We start from the raw sequence: 25,034 nt of genomic DNA on the forward strand, positions 1-25,034 counted from the left end.
CAGACCTGTTCAGACCTGCTGACCTGTTCAGACCTGTTCAGACCTGCTGACCTGTTCAGACCTGTTCAGACCTGTTCAGACCTGCTGACCTGTTCAGCAGGTCAGCAGGTCACACAGGGCAGAAACCTTGTGGCTCCGCCTTCAGGTGGGAAACGAGGCGACGTGATTGGACGAGCCCTGCCTGGCGGACTGTGTGTCTTTGCCTTCCTGTTGGCCCCAGAAATGATGACCAATAAACTCCTTTTTGATTTATCATTCATGGATTTATAGTCGGTGTTTTCTTTCCCCACTGGAAACCAAAGGGTGGTTTTGCTAAAATGCTTCCTGGACTCTCGAGAAAAGACTTTTAAAAACAGTCAAAAGTTGCTTGAATGAAGTTAAAATCAGTGTTTGTTTGTTTTTTGAAGCAGAGGAAAAAACTGATGGAGATTTTAACATCTTGCACCAAAAAGCTGTCAGAGGTTTGCAGTAAAATGGTGTCTAATGTCTGATGATGTGTTCAGGGATTCATGTTGTCCACGATGATGATGATGATCTCCATGAGACTTTATGCAACTTTTCCTTTGCACTGCAGAGACGCGGGCCTGTTGCAGCGCCGAGGCCGGATGTTCAGTGGTTTTTGGGGATCCATAAGAGGGACGTTAGATCCGAACAAGTTCCTGAAAAAATGATAACGATAGGTGGGGAAAAAGCTTCATCTGAGGCCTTAAATTAAAGGTTTTAATTTCCTGTTTTTTACTTTTTAAAGCTGATGCAAAGCCAAAAATAAGAATTGATGCTAAAAACTGGAAGTAATAGATGAGGCGATGTGTTTTTAATCTGTAAATTATTTAAGTCGTGATCAAAAACTTCCATTATTCCTGAATTTGTTTTATTATTCTGTTTTCTGACTTTATAAATGAATAATCTTTGAGTTAAACCACGTTGTCGAATAAAACACCAATTTTAAAATAGTTTAATCATGAGAATCATCAGTAATAAAGAATCTGTTCCTTGTTTATAACTTTTTAGTGTTTTTAGTTTATTCTGATTTTACGTGGCCTCTCAGGAACAGATCAAAATCCACATTTTTTCTGTTTTTAGAATAACAAATCTGCCTTTAAACAGAACAAACACACACTGCCTGGAATAAACTGCATCCTTTTCAGAAAAGGGCTCAGAAGACACTGAAGTAAGAGTTTATTTTTAGATCTTTGTTTTCATGTTTCTGTGGACAATCAGTGCTGCTAAATTTCGGGTTTTGATGAAAACCCGCGTGGTGAGCAGTGTGTAACTTAACGAGGTTCTTATAAATTACCTGCTTTAAAAGGAAGTGAGGCTGTTCTAATGAACCAAATTAGGATACAGATTAACACTTTGGATCAGTCAGAACAGTTAATTTCTGCAAAAACGATCAAAGTAAGCACATTTTCTTGAGATAACAATCAACTAGGATCCTACCTGCGGTCGACTCATGTCTTCTGGTCGGTCAGACGTGTGAAGCTTTGCAGGAAACTCAGACTTAAAGCGAACAGATATCCCTTGATGTTACGTTTTACCACCTGCCAAAGAGTCGGTGTGACTTTCTGCCCTCCTAGGAGCCCCGAGCACCACTGTCCATCTGCCCCCCGCCTGCCCCTTTTCATCTGCCTACAGATCTGTAAAAACAAATGAGAAAATGTGTTTATTCACAACGAAGCTGAGAAACTGCCTCTTGTCTCTGCTGTGTTTCTAAGTGGATCCACACAAACACGTCAGGACAGAGAGGCTGCATGAAGGACTGATTCTGTGTCACAGAACTGCTGCATGTCTTAAACTCCCATTTCTCCACGTCAGCGTCACCGAAGCACCCGCGCCGCACTAACAACATGAAAAAAAAGGTGAATGAATGAACCAGTTCTGGATTAGATGATCCGCTGTAAATCACCGGCTCTGTACAAATGTTTCTTTGAATTGATAAAAACAGATTGTGATACTCAAAAGTTGTTTGTGTGTCTTTGTGTGAAGCCTTTAAATGGGTTTTATTTATTCTTTTTTATTGTTTTTAATGGTCTCTTTATAATTCACAGGATGGGGCCTACTGTCAGATTTTTGTCTTAGTTTTGTCATTTCAGTTCAGTTTATGTATGCAGACCCAATTCACAACAAAAGAACTGTTTAAAAGAAAAAACAAGTCCAAATCATGAATCCACTTCAGATTAGTGTTATTTAAATTTAGTAAGCTAAACATCCAGAGATGACTAACAAATATGGAAGGGAACGTACAAAACATGACATAAAACTGACATAAATATACCTTTTAATTGGTGGTTCTGCAGAAAATATGAGAGAGATGACAAAAAAGTCAAAAGAAGTATATGTAAACAAAATACAAAAGAAAACTTGATACAAACATCCAAAAAGAAATGAACAGACATATTTATATTATGATTTAGGCATCCATATGTTGGCTTTTTCTTATTTATGGTCGGTTTGTGGAGGCAACAGGCCCAGGAGGGAAACCCAGACATCCCTCTCCACAGCGTCACTCTACAGCTAAAACTTAAGACAAAAAGTTTCTGATTTGAGGTGAAAGAAGACAAATAAGAGTGAAGAATGTCAATGAAATATGCAAATACCATAATAAAACACAGTGGTAGTAATAAAATCAGAATACTTGTTTATTTTTTAATCAGTTGGATTGATTTGATTTCCTCAGACGTGTAGTTCTAACTGTAGCCAGCAGGGGGCGGTAATTAAACGTCACGGAACCTTCGTTACGCGTCAAAGAAGAAGCGGAAATAAAGTGCGGAACATTTTCACTGACGGACAGCTTACTGAATAACAAACGTTACTGTTAATAGAAGGAAAAAAAGGACTAATGTTGCGTTAGGAGACTAAATTTATCCGTTTTAAGTTTTTGTTTAAGGTTAAATCTACGATGTGTCGTTTTTCAACAAGCTGAGTTTTAGATCTGAATTATTTTTTTCAAAAAATGGAGGCGCGCTTCGGCAGAGAAGTAGCGTCTGAGGTGGAAGTCGCCTTCCGATCCACCGTGTCTGTTTGCAGGGATGCTTGGGCGAAAGAGGCGCCAAACTCGGACTGGGCAGAGCAGGAGGAGGTGCAGCTCGGACAGATCCAGGAGATAGAGAGGTCCCTGGTGGCTCGGATCCGAGCCCTGTTCTCGGAGCTGTGCGAGGAGAACGAGGCTCTGCGGGCCAAAGTGGAGCAGCTGGAGGACGTCCTGCGGAGGAAAGCCGGGCAGCTGGAGCAGGAGCTGGAGGCCAGGGTGGGTCAGCTGGGCAGGGACATGGAGCAGCTGGAGAAGGAGCTGAAGACCATCAGTGAGGGGGGCAGTAAGACCCAGGAGGAGGCTGCAGACCCCCCTCAGGAGGAGGACTGGTCAGCAGCAGGTGAGAGGCTCAGTGCACCTGACAGGTTGTTATCAGGCTACAACCCGGCCAGTATTACAGATCCTGGTGTGGAAGTAGCTGAGAGTCATCACTACAGATCATACAGTCTCATGCAAGATTGCACAAAATATTATTTTCAAGGTTTGACAAAAACAGCTTCATAAGATGATCTCAGTCTAAAACTCTGGCATAAACGGTGATAGGCATTCCTTTAGGGGATGCTGGGTGTTTATTTTGTTCAGATTGTAAACTGTGATCAGTCGTGTGCAGCTCTGTCTCATATTTGACTGCAGAGCTACAAACGGTTGTAAAAGTTCTGGTTTGAACTCGGATTAAATCATGTTTTAAAGTTTTAGACGCCGTGAATTAAGACAAATTTGTGTCTTTGTCTTTAGGGGAACAAATGCTGTCGGTCTCCAGCAGTCAGACAGTCATTAAACCTGACGAGGACCCCGCCCCGACCTCGCCTCCAGCCGCAGCAGGAAGCACCGGGGCCGACCCCGGATCCCCGACTTCCTTTGTGACGGTCTCTGCGGCCGCGGCTGCTCCGATGGTCTTCATCGGCACGATCCCCTCCGCCTCCACGGTGCTGGTGGTGGGCGCCAACGAAGTCGTCACTCAGACCACCGTGTCTTCGTTACACGTCCCTGAAACTGCGACGCTCGACCTGAAACCTCCAACGTCCCCTGAGTCTGCACCTCAGGGCGCCCCCAGTCCGGACTCCAGCAGCGTCGGTGGTCCCGACTACGTACAGAAGAAGGTCTGGTCTCTCTTCTCTGTAGATTATTGTTTGTTTGTGAGTTTCATTTTTACTGCAACGATACAACCCAAATCAGCGGTGAGGAATAGAAACTAAAAATGACGTTGAAGACGGCGTGAACTGGAGATATTTTATCTTTGGACTCAATGAAGTTCTGTCAGACAGGTGACGTCAACAGGCCGATGTTGTTTTCAACGTTTGGCCAAAACAGACTAAAACTCTGGCATGAAAGGCGGCGGGCGATATGCATTCCTCCATTTTTTCGTTTGTTTTGCAGCAATGAACAAACAAACTGAACAAAACATAAAATATATTTGGTTCATGTCGTCAATAAATGCAAACACTGATGTTAAGTTTGTAAAAGATTCTCTTTTGTGTTTGTTAAAATGATACAGAGACAAAATGTTTCAGTTCAAGTGAAATCTTTCTTTTTACAGATGTTACAGCAGTCCTTCCAGGAGGGACCCTCGGGGACAACAAGGCGTACGAGAGGAGGAAGTGATCAAACTGAAGCAGGTTTGAGTGACGCCACCAGAACTCTGAACACGTCGCAGTCTTTCCATCAGAGTTCACTCATTTAGTTGGTTCCTCTTCACTTCCAGTTTCTTCGGACAGCCCCTCAGAGGAGAAACCTGTGAAGCTGGATGACGTTCCGGGGAGAAGTCTCAGAAGAACGGCGTCGCAGACGGGGAAGCGGTTCTTCTGCGAGCTCTGCGACACCGGCTTTCACTGGAAAGGGGATCTGAAGAAACACATGAAGGTCCACAAAAAGCCTTTTCCGTGTGAGCAGTGCAGCCGAAGTTTCCTGGAGAAGAAGTCTCTTGAAAATCACCTTCTGCGTCACGAGTCGATGAAAGCCCCGCTGCCCTTCCCGTGTGTTCAGTGTAAGAGGTCCTTCAAGAAGGAGCAGTCGCTTCAGAACCACCTCAAACGCCACCAGGGCTCCAAACCACCGAAGCCGTTCGCCTGCGACCAGTGTGGGAAAACATTCAGGGTCCAGCAGTCCCTGGAAAACCACCTCCTGCGCCACGAGAAGTGGAAGCAGCTGTTTCAGTGTCAGTTCTGCGACAAGACGTGCAAGACGTCCGTCCAGCTGAGGTGTCACATGGCCGTGCACTCGGAGGAGCGGCCGTTCAGCTGCGCCACCTGCGGGAAGGAGTTCAAGAGCAAAGACACCCTGCGCTTCCACCAGATGGTCCACACGAACGCCAAGAAGTACAAGTGCACCCTGTGTGAGGAGTCCTTCAAGTACGCCCACTCGCTGACCGTGCACAAGAGGAAGCACACGGGCGACACGCCGTTCACCTGCGACGTGTGCAACCGGGCGTACCGGACCGGCACCGCTCTGAAGAGACACAAAGTGATCCACACAGGGGAGAAGCCTTTCACGTGTCACATATGTGGCGCTAGGTTCAACCTGAACAACAACCTGAAGAGGCACCTCCGCATTCACACGGGGGAGAAGCCGTTCACCTGCCAGGACTGCGGCAAGAGCTTCTCCGACAACAACAAGCTGAAGTCCCACATGCTGATCCACGGCGCCAGGAAGCCCTTCATGTGCGACCTCTGCGGGAAGACCTTCCTCTTCAACTGCCGGCTGCAGATCCATCAGAAGTACGTGCACGCTGACAAGTCTCAGGATTCGGAGGGTTTGTTCCAGAGCAGACGGCACAACAAGTCGCTGGTTAAACCGTTCAGCTGCAAAATCTGCCTGAAGGGTTTCAGCGCCGCGTGTTCCCTCAAGCTCCACGAAAAAGGTCACAGCGAACACAAGGAGTTCCAGTGTGGCATCTGCGGCAAGGCCTTCCACAACAAGTACTCCTTTAGCTACCACCAGCGCAGCCACTCGGGGGAGAAGCCGTTCGTCTGCGACGTGTGCGGAAAGAGGTTCTTCCACGCCGCGAGCCTGAAGCAGCACGAGCGCATTCACACCGGCGAGAAACCGTACAAGTGCGACCAGTGCGGCAAGGCCTTCAGAACGGACGGAAACTTCTACAGGCACGTGCGAATCCACACCGGCGAGAAGCCTTTCGAGTGCGTGTACTGTCAGAAGAAGTTCCACCAGTCCAACCAGCTGAAGTCCCACCTGCAGATTCACACGGGCCAGAAGCTCTACTCGTGTCAGCAGTGCGGGCGCGGCTTCTCCGACTCGCGGCAGTTCAAGAAGCACAGCTGTGACGGCTCATAAGATCAACCCTAATCAGAGGCATGAAGGCAGTCAAAAAAAACAAAATTCACACTTTATTTTCTCAAATCGTTAGCTAATGTGTCCTAAAATTAAAAACCGGTCAGCACTGCAGAAAGTCTGACAGTTCTGATTTATTATTTATGCTCAGGTTTGTTGAGTAAATATTCAAACAAAAAGCAGATTAGGTTGAAGTTTTGTGTCTTTAACTGTCGTCCTTTAACCTGAGATTAATTCCAGACAGCTGCCTTTCTCGTTCTTTCTCTTTAATTTCTTGTTTAGCAGCAGATTTACTCTCTAAACGTCTCAGAGATTACACCTTTGTCCTCCTGTGGCTCTTTGGAGCCAAAAATGACAACAACCTGAGTCGATTTATGTTTCAGCGGATCATAGAAACGGGAACTTTTTATACGTTTATCTGTCCAGATTCTTTGCAATAATTGCCAGAATTTCTGCAGCAGAGTGAAAATAATAAAACGAGCATGTTGGGCTTCAGTAAACATATCAGTTCTTAGAACTGCGTGCACAACTTCCTGACCGTTTTCACTGGAATGGGTTTAAAATCCAGTGGTTAGTCTCACCTTTAAGCTAATAATAGTTCCCAACTTTGTGTATTCCTCCAAACTCACCAAACATTTCAGATTCTTCAACATATTCAGGACAGAAAATGAGTTTTTCTTGTCGGTTGTGGATTGTAGATTTTAAGACGTCGTAATATAATATCTGAATAAAAGGCTGGTTCCCTGAACAAGAAATTTTCTTGAGGTTTTTGTTTTGTATTAACAAAAAAATACAATTTAAAATGCAACAAACTGTTTTTTTTCCCAGTGGGCTTTGTTTACATTGAGTGCAGACCCGCGTTTTTAAAACCTCATATCTGTGAAACTGCAGGAGTGCAGCGTTTGATTTAGTTTTATGACTGATTTCACGCTTGGCAGTGAGTACCTTTTAAATGTTTATGAAGCAGCATCTTTGAGCTCAAAATATCCGACTTTAAAACAGGTTTGCTTGTTTAGCTGATGTGTGAAATTATTGACATTTAAAAATGGCAGTTTCTGCTGCCATTAATGCAAACTGAAAAACATTTATGTGGAACAGTTTCATGGTGGGAAACTATGTTGGCTCGTTTGTTAATTTCATGTCAGTTCATCGTCTTGATTGTGTATCTCGTTATTCTTTAACGGATTAATCTGAAGTGTTTAATAAGAGGAACATTTGCAGCTAAACTCAGCAGAGCTTTTTTTTTAAATAGTTTTTGTCTCAAAACATGAGGTTAAATGATACTGAAAAAATGCTTTAAAACCTAAATAGAAAGATTTTAGTGAAATGCTATATTTTTTTGTAAATATGCGTTAGAGGTTACAGGATGGTCAACTTTTTGTTCTCAGATTATTTGTGGCTGATAATTTTTAATTTTTATGAATTTATCCTGCTGAATTACATTAAGATCAATTATTTTTCAAACAGAAATTGAATTTAAAATGATTTTGTAACGTAAATTAATATTTAATATGACAGTCTGTATATTTTTCCCCTTTTATTTTGCCATTAAAGAACGAGTGAGTTGGAGTAACGGCTGTGACTCTTATTTTGAAACGCTCCAATTCCATTAATTCCATTTCCGGAACAAATGGCTGACACTTTTGTTGTTCATTTAGTCGTTTGAGAAATTTAACGTTAAAATGTTGGAAGGCTCCGTGTTTTACTCGGAAGTAAAGTCCATCATAGAGACGCTCATAGAGGCTGCGGTCGATGTGGTCGGAGGTTCGGACGAAGAAACGGCCAAAAAGAAGCTAACGGTTGGGCGCGAGGTCAGTTAGCCGTTCGGTCCCGAACAGAAACAGTGTTTGAGGGAGATTGCCCCCGCGGAACGAAACCCCGAGCGGGGACGGCACAACAAACATGGCGGACTTATCGCGTTTTAGCCTAAATGTAAAAAAATAAGTCAATATTGACTGACAAATATTCTATTTACATCTTACCTCCATATACAGCGTCTAATAATGTAATAAATAATAACATAGCGAATGTACTTATGGATAATTTTATTTAAAATCAATATTAACTCCAGGGGGCGCTGTTGCCTCTAAACATCTTAAGCTGCTCTTGTAGAATACGGCGCTACGCAAATGACGTATGTTACAAGTTTGATGGCAGTTAGACGGAGCGTTAAACCTGATATGTCTAATTTTGTGCGTTAAAAAGTATATTTCTGCGGTCGACATTGCAATGTTAATGGTGTTATTGTTACTAATATTCAGTTCAGTGTAAAAATGAGCTTATTAACTATTAAAATGATAAGCTGGGCTAAAATTCCGACGAGTCAAACTTAAAGTACGCTATTTGCGCAGCATAGTAAACGCTATATAAATCAGAAGATGGTAACCCGTTTAAAGACTTCTATTTAAAGTAAAATAAATTAATCTGTAATTATCCTAGTTTTCTTTTAAATAATACATCTACATAGTCTTGTTCAGTACCCTTAACACTGTGCGAAAATCTTGATCCGGTGCTCCAATTTCATTTTTGTTTTACTTTTTTTACATTGGTTTTTAAATTTCCATACTTAAATGTATAATTTAGTTGCTTTCCTTCCTTTTAAAATTTCAGGAGATATTTTCACCTCAGAATATCCACCAGGAATTTATTACTGTGTAAAAACAGTAAAAAGTATCAGTTTTATTATTGATTATTAGTTTAATAGAACTGAGTTGTTGTTTATTTCATAAAAGGAACATTTTCCTGTCTTCATCTTAACCAGATGGATTTCTTTCTTTTTCGTTTAGTTTTTGCAGCCAGATTTTGACAGCATGGTGGATTTGTTGGCCCGGGAGGCGACCAGAAAGATCGGCGGCGTTTTCTCTCAGCTGCGTTCGCCGCTGCTCGCTGAAAACTCCTCCCTGAGGAGCCGGGTGGGACGGCTGCAGAGCGAGCTGAAGGCCGCCACAGAGGCTCTGGAAAAGTCCAAACTGTGGAGGGAGAACGTCCTGAGCGGCTGCCCGGTGCTGCTCCGGGAGAGCGGCCTGATCTGCGCCCTGAAGCCGATCGGGAAGCTAACGATGAAAACGAACCGAACGTCGGAGGGAGACGACGGACCGACACCTGCTGCTGAGCAGGAGGAAGGTGAGGAGATCCACCTGCTGACCTCCGCTGGTCTCACTGCAGAGCATTCAGGTGGTTCTTCTCCTGCCAAACAACCAGTTTTGACTCAACGGTACAAATGATCCCTTCGAGCAGCTCAGATTTGTTTGTTTTGTTTTAATTTCTCATTCAGGCGGAGAGACGATGAAGGAAGTGACCTCATCTCCACCAGATGGACGAGGTGAGTTTCTCTAAATGTTTAAAATGGAAATAATCCTCATTGTTGCACAGGAATTAACCCTTTATTGGAGCAAAGAGTTTAAGCAGCATTAAACCTCAGTCAGTTTTACAGATATTGATGTGGTAGCAGCTGAGAGTCGTTACAACACATCCTGACTGTTCATCCTCACATATCACATCCAAAACGGCTACAGCTCAGCATGATGGAGGGCGATATGCATTCCTTTGAGGACTGTTAGGCTTTTATTTAAATCTTTAAAAACTTTTATCTTTTCTCCTCCTCTCTAGACCTGGTGGAGGATTTTGCCACCACGAACACCTCTGTGGTCAGAACCAAAGGAAGACAGTTTGTCTGTGAGGTTTGTGAGAAGAGTTTCACCCGCCAGTTCCACCTGACGAAGCACATGAGCGCCCACCAAGAACGGAGCCCGTTTGCCTGCGACCAGTGCCCCCGGAAATTCAGGAACGCCGAGACCTTTGAGCTGCACCTGCTGCGGCACGAGGAGAAGAAATACGCCGCCTTCCGGTGCCAGCTCTGCCAGAAGACTTTCAAAACTAAAACGTGCCTGAAGACCCACGGGCTTGTGCACACGGACACGCGGCCGTTCAACTGCTCCGCCTGCGGCAAGGCCTTCAAGACCAAACACAACCTGCAGGCTCACCGGCTCGTGCACCGGGCCGAGAAGGTGCACAGATGCGCCGACTGCGGGGAGAGTTTCAGGCACGCCATCGGCCTGCAGTGCCACCGGAGCGTCCACACCGGAGAGCATCCCTTCACCTGCTTGGCGTGTGGGAAAACCTTCACAGGGAGGCGATTGCTCCGGACCCACATGGCCGTCCACAGAGGGAAAACGTTCACCTGTGAGACGTGTGGAGCAGGCTTCACCCTCCGGCAGAACCTGAGGAGACACGTCCGCATTCACACGGGGGAAACACCTTTCGCCTGTAAGGTCTGCGGGAAGCGCTTCATGCAGGACAACAAGCTGAAGGCTCACATGCTTTGTCACGGAGCGTCGAAGGCCTTCATGTGCGACCTCTGCGGAAAAACCTTTCTGTACAACTGCCAGCTGAAGAAACACCAGAAGGTAACTCACGACGAGAAGCGGGCTTTTAGGAGTCGAACTCGAGGGCGAGGCGACCGCAGAGTCATTTACAGACGGGACAAAACGATAGTCGACGTGACGCCGTTCAGCTGCGGCAGCTGCCACAAAGGCTTCGACTCGGCAGCTTCACTGAAGAGACACGAGTTGATCCACACAGGTGACCTGAAGCACACCTGCAGCCAGTGTGGCAGGTCCTTCTTCTACAAAGCCACCTACGAATACCACCTCCGGATCCATTCTGGAGAGAGGCCGTTTGCTTGTGACGTCTGCGGGGAAAGGTTTATCATCCGTCAGGCGCTCGTGTCCCACAGACTGCAGCACTCCGGAGAAAAGCCGCACAAGTGCGAGGAGTGCGGCAAGGACTTCAGGATCTACACCAACTACCTCCGACACCTGCGGATCCACACGGGGGAGAAGCCGTACGAGTGCGAGGTCTGCGGCGTTCGCTTCCGGCAGCTGGGACACGTGAAGCTCCACATGCAGGTCCACACGGGGGAGCGGCCGCACTCCTGCAGCAGCTGCGGACTCGGCTTCTCGGACTCCAGGCTGCTCAGGAGGCATAAATGCAGCCAGAAGTATGACAAGACGACGGGCAGCGTGCTCAAGGAAGCTTGAAATGATCGGGTCAGCCGCAAAACGCCACGAAGAGACTCCGAACAGAGAGCAGAGTTCTGATCTTAGAAAACCTGCCTGAAAAAGAAATAAAGGCCTGGCATTTCACCCGCTGCCTCAGCTGTTTTACAAGTCTGTAAAATGACCTGAGTTGTTCACATCTCTGTCTTGGTTAAGTTAGCTGTGGCGGCCATCTTGAATTGAGTTGACTCCAAAGGTTAATCAGCTGTAGGCGTACATCCAACGATTACTTTCTGGGAGTTTCATTAAAATCCGACCACTGGTTCATGGGATGTTTTACTAATATAACAAATAAATGAGCACAGACACAAGCAAGAAAAACATTTTTAATTGCATCTTTATTTTTAATAATCCGTAATCAAAGTCAGATCTTATTTATTTTATGACCCTAATTCAGTTTGTTTATTTATGTGCAAAAAAACACTTTCTCCAAACATTAGAATATATTTGTGTTTTGACTAATTTGTAAATGACAAGAAAGGAATAATGAAAACATTACTATACGCCATGTTATTTTATCAATGATGTAATTTTATACACTTTGCGGCTTGGTTTGTTAAACTTTTACAAAAGATAATAGATGTTTTTTACCCAAATTTCATACTAATTATTTGAAATAATGAAAAATGTTTCTACGCTTAGAACAAAAAAACCTGTTTTCTGTTGCAGTTCGTCTTTTGGCCGCCAGAGGGCGATAAAAAACGAAATTACAAGTGCTTTCGGTAAACCCTTTCACAATAAAACGAACACATCAATACATTAGTACGATTATTAATACATTATTACAGCTCGTGCGTCACTTCTGAAACGTGTCAGGACTGTAAATGTGAGCTGCAATGACTTAAATACTAACATATAAGTTATATACTAGTATTTAAGTCATTAGTGAGCTGATTTAAGGTAAGAATAAAATCTGATCTGCGGTAAAAGACAAATAGTTTTATTCTGAAGTGCATGAACCCGGAAAAAGAAGAGGACATCCGGTTAATGCGTTTGTTTCTCCCCACAACAACATTTCTGCGCCGAAGCTGTGAAGTCTCATCAAGAATCAAATAAAGTGTCGAACCGGCGGAGCTGGACGACCATCCGTCAGCATGTCGGACCTGGACACGCAGGTTGCCGCCATTTTGGACGTCATGGTGACCGAAACTGTGTCGGAAATGTCGAAGATCCTCGGCGGGTCCGATCCAAGTCGAGCGACTCCGTGTGGGGCCGAAAACACACCCGAGTCTCCGGGCGAGAAGGTACAATGATCCGCGTCGGTCCGGTTCTGGTTCTGTTCAGTTCTGACCCATCCTCCTGACAAACAGCTGAGCATAGAAATAGAACAACTAGCTGCTGTGTTCCTGCTTGTTACGGCTGGTTAGCTGGACTCGGACCCTTTTTTCAGAGTAAATAACTAAATAAATCTAAATCTAATTAACTGAAGTTGAACTGAGGTCCAGAGATGACCCAGATTCGGACCGCAGGCCGAACCACATCTATCTGTTTTAGGTCCAGAAGCAGCTGAACCTGGATCAGTACTCAGCTGAAATGTTTCCAAACTCACCTGATGTTTGGAAATAAATCTGCTTTAATAAAAACTTCAGGAAGTAAGAAATGAGTTTACAGCTACAGCAGACTGACTGATGGAGTCTAAGAGTAGCGAAACGCTGCTAAAAGTTGCTAAATGCTAGCTAGAAGAAGCAAAATGTTGCTAAAAGCTAAAAGTAGCGAAATGTTGCTAAAAGTAGCGAAATGATAGCTAGAAGTAGAAAACACTATATAAAAGCCAAAAAGTAGCAAAAGGCTAGCTCAATGCTAAAAGAAGCCAAAGGCTAGCTAACAGCCAACATTAGCAAAACACTAACTGAAAGCTACAAGCATAGCTAAAAGTGGTATGATAAAAGTAAAACTACAAGTATCAAAACACTAGCTAAAAGCTAAAAGTAAAAAAGTGCTAGATAAAAGCCTAAAATAGTGAATGTCTGGCTAAAAACTAAAAGAAGCCAAATGCTAGCTTGTTAAGAAGGGTTTAACATATGTTATGCATCTTTATGTTTATACTGTATTTTAGTAGTTTTAAGTTAAGTTCTTTAGCCTGATATGTGGTTTAGAGGCGCCACCTACTGGCGAAAGGAGGAAAGAAAGAGAAAAACGGAGCATAGCAAGTAGCATGGAGGCTGATGGTGTGGCTGCTCCGACCGGTTCTGATGTGCGTTATTGACCGATGTAAGTAGTTGCAAATTGTATTTCCAGTGCTGTTTCTTTGAATATGATAAATGTAACGGGGACTGTTTATCACTGACTACTATGCTAATGGTTAGCCAGCTATAAGCTAGCTTCTCTGGTTCTGTTTAGTCATGTTGTTAGGAATAACTTTGTTCAGGTAATGTTTATCAGTGGAAATGTTCATATTTAAGCCCAAGGCTCATATTTAATGGGTCTAAGTCAAATATTGGCTCACGGTTAATTGACTGTAGAATTGATAAGTCACTGGTGGCTCTGTCAGTAAACAACTTAGCTAATTAATGTTGGTAGATCTGTATATTTAGAACTAGTTCATTTGAGTACTGTAGTTTAGTTGATCTTCATGTTTATTGGTGGACTATAAAAAGTAAGATATTTTGCCATGATAATGTACATGTTTTACATTGTCATTTTCTCTTATGTTTAGGACCACACACACACATACACAAACACACCCACACACCTACACACATACATCCCACGTACCACCAAAGGGAGATCAAGTCTGCTTAACCGGAATGCTGATTGTAACCTGCACTATCTTAAATAAAGAAGAAACAGACGACGAGCCTCAGTTTTCTCTGTGTCCTGACCGACACCCAGTGGCGAGCGTTAACTTCAAGCCAGCAGTAACAGTAACTCAATTGTCTACACTACATAGCTAAAAGCCAACATTAGCAAAACACTAACTGAAAAGTAGTATGGTAAGAAGACATTTTAAGTAGCTAGTTCATAGTTAAATGTAGCAAAACAGTAGCTAAAAGCTAAAAGAGCAAATGACTAGCTTAAAGCTAAAAGAAGCAGAATGATAGCTAAAAGCAGCAAAATGTTATTTAAAGCTAAAAGTATCAAAATGTTTGCTAAAGGCTAAAAGTAGCTTTAAGACGAGACCAGAGTCAAGATGCTGAAGCAGATTTCATATCTACAGATTGTTTTTAAAGGATCTGAACAGATATTATTGGAGAAAATGTTTGAAAATCAGATTAAATAATTTGGAAAGTAAAATAAAACAAACGTCTTAGCACTGAACATGTTGAACGGCTGGATTTAAACCGTTAAATACAGACAGAGAAATAAAAACCAGGAAAAAATCCTTAATGTTCTTATTGGAGCCTTGTTTCTGTGTTTGGCTCCTACCTGACTGCAGATTGTCTCTGTCCCGGTCTCTGTCCCGGTCCCTGTCCCTGTCTCTGTCCCTGTCTCTGTCTCTGTCCCTCAGGTGACGCAGCTCGGCGTCTTCATGGCATCTCTGGCTCAGGAAGTTGTGGAGAAGCTCTGCCGTCTGTTCGCCGAGCGTTCGTCGGCGCTGCAGCTCGAGGTAAACGATAAACGCCGTCACCGTCTCACCCCCTCCCCTCCTGGGTCCGTGTTCACCCGGTTTAAACCCCGACTCCTTCAGGCGGCGGCGGAGACGGAGCTGAAGCTGGTGCTGGACGGGGGGAGCGAAGGGGTCCAGGCGGAGGTGGAGGTCCTGACGGAGGAGAGGAGCGGCGAGCCTTCAGAGAGGAGGAGACGCAGAGGTGAGGAGCTCGTCTTCTTCTCTGCGGTGACGGAGTCGGTGAAGCTTCGAACGTCGTTTAAAACATCAAGAAGCAGTTTGAACTTCTTCAGTTTGTGTTTTAGTTTCCTGTTTGTGCTGCCTTGTTTTTGGATTTTAACTTCAGAATAAATCAAATTTCCTCCAACAGCTTCTGCTGATCGTGGCGTGAAGCCGTTGCCTATAAATCACCTGTGGAAAGGCCAAATTTATCAGGTGAGATCCAACTCTTCGCTTCTTTTAGCTGCTTGTTCACATCTTTCTTCTCCTCAGTCAGTTTCTCTTTGACACGTGTCCTGCTCTGAAGAATATCTTTTATTCAGGATTAAAGTCGTGTTTATTTAGCTTAATATATTTATCTGTTCAGAAATGTTCCTTTCAGTCAGGATGAGAACAAAAAAAACACAAAAACCACATTAGAAAGGCTGAAATCTGAACCTGAATCTGTTAAAAAATGTAAAAACAAAAACCTGCAGATGAAATAGTTTAACATAAATAAACCCTGAGTTTGTGTTTTCTGTTCATTTTTGTTTCTCCCCTCAGCTTTTTTAGATTCACACGACTTTATAGAGATAAAAACAAACATCTGTTTGGAACAATTAGTTGTTCAGAAATAAATAAATAAATAAAACCAAAGTTTAAAATGTTCAAATGAAAATCTCTGAAGCCAAAGACACGAGTCTCAGGAGTTTAATTATTATTTAATCAATAATTATAACAATTCAAACATCTGTTTCTGACATTTAAAAGTTAAATTTGATAAAATCCAAAAACAAAACTTAAACCGTTTTTATTTTCTATCAGTGATCTACGGGAGAATTTATCTCCTGTGTTCTTAGAGTTCAGTCCAGAGTCTTCGAATGTCTTAAATTAATCCAGATTTTCTATTTTAGGTCTTAAAATACGTTTAGTTACGTTTTAAGTTTGTAAGATCCATCAGTGTTTTATTTCTCCTGCTGTCGGCTTTCAGACAAAACTCCATCTCCCATCATGCAACAGTCCGGTCAGAACCAGCTTGTTCTGCTCCTGAAATTGGTTTGTTGTAGTTTTTTCATTTTTGACGATTTGGACTGAATTTAAATTAGAATAAAATTACTTTAAAATAAATTTTACAGTGACTTAGTTTTTGTAATTCATGTAGGTCATAAATTTGAACCATGACGATCTTTAAAGGTCTTAAAAAGTCCTAAATGTAACTTTTTATAAGTTAAACCTTACAAGTTTGACTGATGGAACAGCTAAACAACAGCTAAAGGAGGATTAAAAGGCCGACACGTGAAATTTAACAGAATAAAATGAGAAAACCGAGGATCTAAAAGCTGCTGGGTTCCCATCTGGAACACAAGAGGGCGCTCTTCTGACTAAACAGCATCTGGATTTTTATATCCGTTATTTTGGATTATTATGGATTATTATGTTGTCTCTGTCTCGTTCCTCCCCCAGGACAGCCTGCAGCTCGTGTTAATAAAAGAAGAGGGGGTGGAGGGCGCCTCCTGTGATCCTGGGCGCTTTCAGGACGATGGCGGCCCAGATTACCAGGTCGGCTTCTTTTATTTCCTGCCTTACGTTGGATTTGAATTCACTGCCTTTTGTTCTGTGAGAACTGTTCATAAAGTCTCCAGTTTTAATCATTCATGTTGTTGATCGACGTATTTTCACTCTGCCTTCTGTTTTACATCAAATTCTGACTCAGATGGTCTCATCAGGTTCATAAATTGCCTTGAAGAAATGCATATCACCCGCTGTTAGAGCCCAGAGTGTGTGTTGGGGATGACTCTCAGCTACTACCACGCTGAAGTTTAGCTCAGTATCTGTAAAAAAATGACCGACTTGAAGCCGTTATCACCCGATGATCACTTGCTGAGAATTTAATTCAAATTCATTCTCTGGTTCATGGGATATTTTGCTAACAGACAGACAAAAGAGATGTTCAACCACCTTTTATTTTGGCGGGTGATAATCATTTATCAAGTAGGCGTATAAAGTTGTCTTCGTGGTGCGTTCAGGTGCTTTTTTTTGCAGACACTGGTAATGATAGGAGGCAACAGATTGGTGTAACGGAGCTCTAATAAATCCTAAGATTACAGTTTTTAATGTTTACTTCAGTGTGAATGACAGTCTAACAAGCTAAACTGTCTCATTTAACAGCTAATGGTTCTGATTTCTGTCAGGAGGAACCGGAGAACCCAGCTGACGGGGACCCAGTTTGCATCAGATCCACACGGCTCCTGAACACCAAGCTGTGTGTCGGAGCCAAACCGGGGAGTCGCGTTCAGAAGGACAAACCTCTGAGCTGCAGACACTGCAGGAAGACGTTCAGCTCGACGCTGCAGCTCAAAGCTCACCAGGCCGTCCACGGCGCCAGCGCCGAGAAGCCCTTCCTCTGCCCCCAGTGCGGCCGAGGATTCTCCTTCCAGAGGAGCCTCGACGCTCACCTGATGCTTCACACGGGCACGTTTTTATCCTTCTCTCCTTTTATTCTCCCAGTGCCAGCAGGTGGCACCTGCAGCCAGAGGTCATAGCAGTAGCTTTTAGCTTTTAAAAAAGCAACTAATGTTAGCAGCTAAAAGCTACTGTTACTGTTAGCTGCTTTGCTAACAGAAGTAAAGCTCTGTGAGGACTTGGGGCTCGTCCGCGGTGAGCACCAGCTCCCCTGTGACCCTGCAGCTGAAGAAAATGGATGCATGAAAGCTAAACGTAGCAAGATGGTAGCTAAAAGCTAAGAGAAGGAGCAGATTTCAAAGAAAACGCTGATTCTGAAGGAACTGAAGAGACCTCGATGTATATCGATGGGGAAAATATTTGTAAATAAAGTTAAATAACTTGCAAAGTACTAAAGTTAGAAATATTTAAAGCCATAGCTCACTATTCCTGATGGAGCTGAACGTTTTGTTATATGAACCATTTTAGTAGCACAAAGTCTGCAGAATTAGTTTGACTGCAGAGAAACTTTAATTAGGAAAATGATGTTAATGCTGACTCAGCGTTCATGCACACATGGATGCCAAATTCACTCCCAAGTGTCTGTTTCTCACCTGCAGGTGAAAGGCCACACGTCTGTGAGGTCTGTGGGAAAGGTTTCACCCTGAAGCAGCTTTTGAGAACCCACCAGCAGCTCCACCAGGAAGTGCGCCCGTTTCAGTGCGAGCAGTGCGGCAAAACGTTTCACCGAGCGCACGGCCTGAAGCTGCACCAGAGGGTCCACACCGGCGAGCGTGGGTACCGCTGCCCGTACTGCAGCAAAGGCTTCACCCTAGCTGGGAACCTGCAGCGCCACCTGCGCATACACACGGGGGAGAAACCGTATAAATGTGAGACTTGTGGCAAAAGCTTCAACCAGGGGGACACTCTGAAGGGCCATCAGCGGATTCACACGGGCGAGCGGCCCTTCAGCTGCGACACCTGCGGCAAGTGCTTCATCCAGAAGAGCGCCCTGAAGCTGCACCAGAAGACCTCCCACGGCGAGCGGAGGCTGACTTGTGTCGCGTGCGGCGGCGTGATGACGTGTACCAACTCTCTGCGCCAGCACCTGCAGGCGCACGCCGTGACCATTCCGTGCACGTGTGTGTGCTGCGGCCACCGGCTCTGCTCCATCACGGAGCTGCGCGAGCACCAGCAGCAGCACACCGTGGACCGGCCTCACAGCTGCGGCATCTGCGGGAAGAGCTTCAAGTCGCCCAGCTACCTGAAGATCCACCTGAAGGCGCACAGCGGCGAGAAGCCGTTCTCCTGCGAGATCTGCGGTCACATGTTCACGCAGCACAGCAGCCTTAAATCGCACCAGGTAGGTAACGCTCAGACACGTCCAATAAATCTGAAATAGTGAAGTAACAGCTTGTCCTCCAACAGGTGATCCATATGGGAACGAAGCCGTTCAGCTGCAGTACCTGCGGAAAGTGTTTCAACAACACGGGCAACCTGAACCGACACCAGCGCATCCACACCGGAGAGAAGCCGTACAGCTGTGACACGTGTGGCCGCCGCTTCAACCAGGGCAACAGCCTGAAGGCTCACCAGCAGATCCACACGGGCGAGAAACAGTACATGTGTGACAAATGTGGGAAGAGCTTCTCCTACCTGAGGAACCTGAAGGACCACAAGTGTTTCTACATCTGAGCTGTCCCTTTCAGCGACATATTTCCGTCTCCGCCTCGCCTCGAGAACAGCAGAGGTGTGTTTTTAACATCTGGACCAGAGCTCCGCTAACAGGAAACATCTGAGGCTACAGCCCCGAATGTCCAGGTCCAAAACCCACACAGGTGATAAATAAAAGAAGCTGGTTTAAATCTGCTTAAATCTTAATTTCCAAAGTTAAATCATAAGTGTGGGGGCGGCCGCCAAGGGAGGTGGGCAGCAGATGATGAACTCGACTTAAAATACAGTTTTGCAATCCGTGCGCACAAAAACAAGGCGTCATTTTTAAAAAACTGTCAGAGGAAAAAGCTTGGCCGTGCAGCTCGCTGGTCAGCTGATCAGAATTCATCGAGACTGCAACTAAAAAATCTGCCTTTTTGTCTCATTTTTTACAGCGTAGCCGAGTTAACGGCTGAGTTTCTGCTGTTTTAGATTTACATTTCGAAGACTTGTGATGTGTCGCACGTTAAGGACAAAAACAACATTTTTTTAACACATTGCTTTGACTTTACAGAGGATTCAGAAAGTGAGGTTAAGTTGTTTAATACGGTTCAGTTTTATTCGTTTTAATCTTGTTTTCAGAAAACATGAGTTGCTGTAGAGATCTTCTTCCTAGATTAATACAAATAAACACTACTGTTCTTTTTGGTTTACTAAAGCTTTCTTACAGAGAATAGATTTATTTATAAATTTAAGAATCTAACATTTGAACTGTTTCTTACATGTTTAGTTCTTTTATTGATGTACGTGATTTATTTGAGTCTGCTTAAAGGTTTGAAATGATTTAAAATCAGCTGCAAACAGGAGAGATTCCTTTATTTCTGAACACATGAACAGCCTTCACAGCATTAATAGGAAGCCTGTTTTCATTCTGTCATACATTAATGCACTAATTGACCTTTTTATCCCAGTCTGAGCGCTTATTTTGCAGACACAAACAGTGAACAGATGCAGAAAGTCTAAGGGAGGAAAAACTCTTCAGAGGTGGTTGTAGATGACGGTTAGAAGAGGTGGCGTGAGCACCGTGAGCATTCGAGCAGGAGAGAAAGACGAGCCACCGGCAGCTCTTCTGATGCAGTAATCCTGTAAGAACAGAGGAGATTGTGACAGCTGCGTACTTTCAGAGAAGGCGGATAAGGAAGAGCTTGCAGAGACTGATGACGATGAGGGGGAATAACAGATGGGCTGATCTCCGAGTGCGTCTCTGTGCTCCGTGACCCAGCTGCAGAACTTATTCACAGACGTACAATCCCACAAATTACCCGACAAATAGGCAACGTTAAGTTTTCTCAAAGGCTCCAAAGTCTCGCTCCTCAGAGTCCGGAGCTGGTTGAACTTCAGGCTCAGGATTTGGAGATCTTTAAGTCCTTGGAAGACGTCAGGCTGCAGGTGACCCAGCTTGTTTTCGTCCAAGTTTAATACCTTGAGTTTGGACAGCCGGACAAAGAGCCGAGGGGTTAACCTGTCCAGGCTGTTGTTCTGCAGCAGGAGGCTGCGGAGGTTCAGGAGGGGGTGGAAGGTGTTGAAATGGATGTTCTGAAGCTTGTTGAAGCTCAGCCTGAGTTCTCTCAGGTGAGCCAACCCTTCAAAGTCATCTGCAGACAGCTCAGAGAGATCGTTGCCGTCCAGATGGAGTGTTATGAGTTTCCTCTGAGCTGTGAAAAGGTTTGAGGGAAGTTTAGTTAAGCGGTTTCCATCCAGTTTTAACTCCTTTAAACCAGTCAGAGCCGTGAACTGGTCTGGATCCACAGATGAGAGGTGGTTGTTGGAGAGGCTCAGGGACTTGACTCTCATCAGGCTGTTGAAGGTTGAGGGATGAAGCGACTTAATGTGGTTGTCATGCAGGCTTATCTCCCTGAGAGACCTCAGCTTGTGGAGGAGGCCTTTGGGGAGGTGCTTCAGGGCGTTGTTCTCCACGTGCAGGACCTGCAGCGACCTAAGCTTGGTGAACAGAGCAGGATGGAGCTCCCGGATGAGGTTGTGTGACAGCTGCAATTCTTTTAGTTTGTGCAACGCATCAAAAACTCCGAGCGGTAAGGCAGAAATCTGGTTGCTGTTCAGGTGGAGCTCCTCCAGATTGGTCAGGCTGCTGAACACATCGGAGGGAAGGGATGTCAGTCCGTTCCTGTACAGATCAAGAACCTCAAGGCTGATGAGGTCTCTAAAGACTCTGGGTTGAAGAGAAACTAAAAAGTTTTCACTGAGGTCCAGGTCGGTCAGGTTAAGCAGGCCTTTGAGCGATCCCTCTGACACGGCGGTCAGCTGGTTGCTCTTCAGGTCCAGGTGGGTCAGCAGGCTCAGCGAGGAGAAGCAGTCCTCAGAAAGGTTGGCGAGTTTGTTCAGAGCCAGGATCAGAAAATGGAGCTGCTTTACATCCCTCAGTGCTCGGGATGGAACGGCGTCCAGCTGGTTCTGACTTAGGTCCAGGTGTTTGAGACCCGTTGGTCCTCTGAAGCCTGCCTCTCCCACCGCGGTGATCCTATTATTGGACACATCAAGTTTCTCTAACATGGTGGAGTTCCTGAAAACATCGTTCTCTATCTGAGGGATGCTGTTGAAGCTGAGGTGGAGCTCAGTGAGGAGCACGGCTCCGTTCAGCGCCCCCGCCTGCAGCATTTCAACCTGGTTGTAACTCAGAAACAGTGTCTTCAGATTAGCTAATCCATGAAGGAAACCAAACGGCAGATGTTTGATTTGGTTCTTGCTCAGATCCAAAAAGGTGAGAGCGGGGCAGTTCAGGAACTGACCGGGGTGCAGAGACCGCAGGTTGTTGTCACGTAGCAGAAGCTTGTACAGCTTCGCCATCTTGGGCCAGAGTGGGCGATGTGATAAGAAGACGCCCAGCTGGTTCTGGGTCAAGTCTAGAATCTGTAACAGACAGAAGAAAGTGCAGACTTCTTAATCCCTGCAGACAAATCTCAACATTATGTTGATCGTGTTAAAAATAACTGAACCCCAGTTCCAGAAAAGTTGGGACGTGATCTGCAAATCTCATAAAACCCATTTTATTTTGAAAGTAACATAGTAAACGTATCAAATGTTTAAACTAAAGAAGTCTACAGTTTTTAGATTTAAAAAAAAAAAAACAAATTTTGATTTTGATGGCAGCAACTCGTCTCTTTAAAGTTGCTCCAGATGTTTCTCCTCTTCTTCTCCCATCAGTCTGTAAACATCTGGACCTGAGGTTGTCCCATTCTGTCTGTAAACATCTGGACCTGAGGTTGTCCCATTCTGTCTGTTGTTCTAAAACCTGGACTAATGCACCCCCATACCATCAGAGAGGCAGACTGACCTCTTTGGTCCAGAGGAGACACATCTGTTCACATCTGGCTTCTTCTTTGCCTGATAGAGCTTTAAGCAGCATCTGTGGACGGCACGGTGAGCTGTGTTTACAGAACAGAACCAGAACCAGCCTTGACCTTTGACCTCAGAGGTTTCTGCAGATTCTTCAGATCTGTTGATGATTTTAGGACCTGGAGATGAAATTATTCCTGTTTTCAGACAGTTTCTCTCAGCCTGGTGAACCTCTGCCCATCTTTCCTTCTTTAGATTCAGCCTCTAAATCCTCTTTTTATCTCCACTCCTCTCACTGACCTGCTGACAATTAACCTCATTAGTTACTAAAAGCTCCTCCAGATGTTTCTCATTCGTCCCGCTCACTTTTACAGCCTTTTGTTGCCTCTGGAACAACTTTGAGATGTGTTCAAATTCAAAATGATCTGATTTTTGTTTGTAAGAATTGATGCAATATTTTCAGTTTTCCATTGTGAATAAAATATGGGTTTATGAGATTTGCAAATGACTGGATTCTGTTTTTATTTTCATTTTAGACAACATCCCAACTGTTTTGGAATCGAGGTTTTAAAAAACTAGGAAGGAACAAGAGAAAAGCTGTGATTTTTCACACCAAACATTTTTATTGTATGATTTACATTTTTAAATTTAGGTTCCTCTCTTCCTTCCAGCTAATCAATCAAACCATGAAAAAGATTTAAAAATAACACATTCATAAAGCTGCAAGAACTAAAACAACCAGAACCAGAACCTGATCACCAACATCCAGTTCTGACTTAAAACTTTTTGGAGATGTGTTCTGTTCGTGAGGTTTGCGTATCTTTGCGTTCTGGATTTTGTTTTTATTTTATACAACGTCTCCAACTTCTTCAAAGGTGGGTTTGTACGTCAAATAAGAAGCAAAGACATATTTATGTCAGCCCGTTTTTACAAAGCTGTGCTTTCTATGTTTCTACAGAAGCAACAAACCACAACACTGTGTGTGTCTCGCAGTTAGCCGCCTGTTTCCTACCTGCAGCTCGTTCAGCCCACGCTCCGGCACTTCCTCTATCCAGTTGTATGAGATGTACAGGTTCTCCGTGTCCTCAGGCAGCGCAGGTATCTGTCTCAGCCCTCTGTCCCGACATGTAACTGTGGTCAGGTTGTGTTCGCAGCGGCACTTTGATGGGCAGAGGTCCACAGCCCACGCCACGAGGCTGACGGAGGCCAGAGTCAGAGCTGCCAGCATCCTCAGCTGCAGCAGAAGAAGAAAAATCATCTGTAAACTGGATAAAGCTGCTCAGTGTAAATGTTTTATGGGTTCTGGGTTCATATGCAGTTTTAAAAGGTATAGAATTGGATTTTTTTTTGTTTTTCAGGTGTGGAATAAAAATCAGCTCAAAAAAAGATCATTGTTTGGTTCAATTAAAGAAATTAAACACAATAAAACAGACAAAAAAGATCACACTACAGCTAATAATCTTTAACACTTTGTGCTAATATCTGCTCCTAAGATACGTTTGCTTATATATGAGTTACTTTTCATCAGTTCACTTGTGTTAAGCATTTATTTTTGCATTCTTTTCTTTTTGCCTGTTTTAAAAGACCTCAGAGCTCAAACTGAGTAAAAATGAACCTTACCTGTGATTCGACGTCTGTGACGCTTGCTGAAGATGTTTGTTTTGTTGCAGAGTTTGGTTAAAAGTGGAGCGTTCAGACGGTTATCTTGTCTTCATCTATGCAGCCGAGGATCAGTTCAAAGAAAGAAGTAAGAGATGAGCAGCTCGGTGTGGTTGCAGGTCTGCATCTGTATTACTCAGAAACTCAAGCAAAGAGAAGTCCCTTCTGCACGCTGACAAACCACAACAAGGTTTAACTCTCAGCTGATGCTGCGTTTTACAAAAAAGGACAGGAGTTTTTAAAACACTTCACTCCTACATCCCATCTGATCATTAATTCCCCTGAAGCACTTTTAAAAAAGTCTCTTTTTGAAGAAGAAACCTTCACCGGTCTCAGGTAAAGCAGTTTTATATTCATTTTTATTTTGCAGCATTGGAAAGGAAACTCAGCTCTGCTGCTCAAAGAAAAGACTGACTAACAGAAACAATCAAACCTCGGGGGATTTTGTGCTTTGTGATCCATAAAATATTTAGAGAAAAAGTCTGCCCTTAAAGCAGACGTGACTAATTGGTTCTGTTAGTCACGCAGCCTGCAGGCGAGGCTGCAAATCTCCGAGCTTTCTGACTCATTTCTCTCATTTTTTAAAATACAGAAACAAACAACTAAATATAACAATCAACTAAATATTAGTTTGAAATGCAGCATAAACTTTACTGACAGAAATAAATCCTTGTCTGACTGAATTGGCTTCATTTTATTTGTTTTATTAGTCTTTAAATGTGCCTCCTTACTGCAGGCAGGTTTTTATATTTTCACACTCGCTCCGGATATTCTTGTGCACCAGAAGCGGTTCTGTGTTCTGCAGACT

General features: G+C 44.1%; 4 protein-coding genes across 7 annotated transcripts; 3 read left to right on the forward strand and 1 right to left on the reverse strand.

Moving 5' to 3' along the window:
• Positions 1-2,760: 2,760 nt before the first annotated feature.
• On the forward strand, positions 2,761-7,885 carry LOC108247886 (oocyte zinc finger protein XlCOF6). Its single transcript, XM_025010592.2, has 4 exons — positions 2,761-3,371; positions 3,767-4,131; positions 4,569-4,647; positions 4,734-7,885. Exons 1-4 carry the CDS (start codon positions 2,954-2,956, stop codon positions 6,317-6,319), a joined length of 2,448 nt encoding a protein of 815 aa, XP_024866360.1. The 5' UTR covers positions 2,761-2,953; the 3' UTR covers positions 6,320-7,885.
• Positions 7,886-7,915: 30 nt separating this feature from the next.
• On the forward strand, positions 7,916-11,637 carry LOC119616684 (oocyte zinc finger protein XlCOF6-like). 2 transcript variants are annotated; one of them, XM_037973625.1, is made up of 4 exons: positions 7,916-8,127; positions 9,103-9,490; positions 9,591-9,638; positions 9,926-11,637. In XM_037973625.1, exons 1-4 carry the CDS (start codon positions 7,999-8,001, stop codon positions 11,353-11,355), a joined length of 1,995 nt encoding a protein of 664 aa, XP_037829553.1. In that variant the 5' UTR covers positions 7,916-7,998; the 3' UTR covers positions 11,356-11,637. The 2 variants fall into 2 exon arrangements, with proteins under 2 accessions (XP_037829553.1, XP_037829554.1); XM_037973626.1 differs by having other exon boundaries at positions 9,103-9,439.
• Positions 11,638-12,336: 699 nt separating this feature from the next.
• Positions 12,337-23,659, forward strand: LOC108247895 (gastrula zinc finger protein XlCGF26.1-like). Of its 2 annotated transcripts, XR_005234565.1 has the most exons (9): positions 12,337-12,617; positions 14,822-14,920; positions 15,002-15,122; positions 15,291-15,355; positions 16,583-16,678; positions 17,311-17,590; positions 18,181-18,923; positions 18,989-19,398; positions 23,526-23,659. XR_005234565.1 is itself a non-coding variant. In XM_017436290.3 (8 exons), exons 1-8 carry the CDS (start codon positions 12,468-12,470, stop codon positions 19,253-19,255), a joined length of 1,821 nt encoding a protein of 606 aa, XP_017291779.3. In that variant the 5' UTR covers positions 12,337-12,467; the 3' UTR covers positions 19,256-19,921. The 2 variants fall into 2 exon arrangements, 1 of the variants encoding a protein (XP_017291779.3); XM_017436290.3 differs by lacking the exon at positions 23,526-23,659 and having other exon boundaries at positions 18,989-19,921.
• Positions 19,933-24,282, reverse strand: si:dkey-182i3.11 (leucine-rich repeat-containing protein 15). Of its 2 annotated transcripts, XM_037981826.1 has the most exons (3): positions 24,188-24,282; positions 23,580-23,801; positions 19,933-22,141 (listed from the first exon to the last, which is right to left on the reverse strand). In XM_037981826.1, the coding sequence occupies exons 2-3, from the start codon at positions 23,793-23,795 to the stop codon at positions 20,252-20,254; spliced, it is 2,106 nt and encodes a 701-aa protein (XP_037837754.1). In that variant the 5' UTR covers positions 23,796-23,801; positions 24,188-24,282; the 3' UTR covers positions 19,933-20,251. The 2 variants fall into 2 exon arrangements, with proteins under 2 accessions (XP_037837754.1, XP_017291781.1); XM_017436292.3 differs by lacking the exon at positions 24,188-24,282 and having other exon boundaries at positions 23,580-23,859.
• Between the last annotated feature and the right edge of the window lie 752 nt (positions 24,283-25,034).

The sequence above is a fragment of the Kryptolebias marmoratus genome, linkage group LG2 (genome assembly GCF_001649575.2).
Source record: "Kryptolebias marmoratus isolate JLee-2015 linkage group LG2, ASM164957v2, whole genome shotgun sequence".
Taxonomy (NCBI): Eukaryota; Metazoa; Chordata; class Actinopteri; order Cyprinodontiformes; family Rivulidae; genus Kryptolebias; species Kryptolebias marmoratus.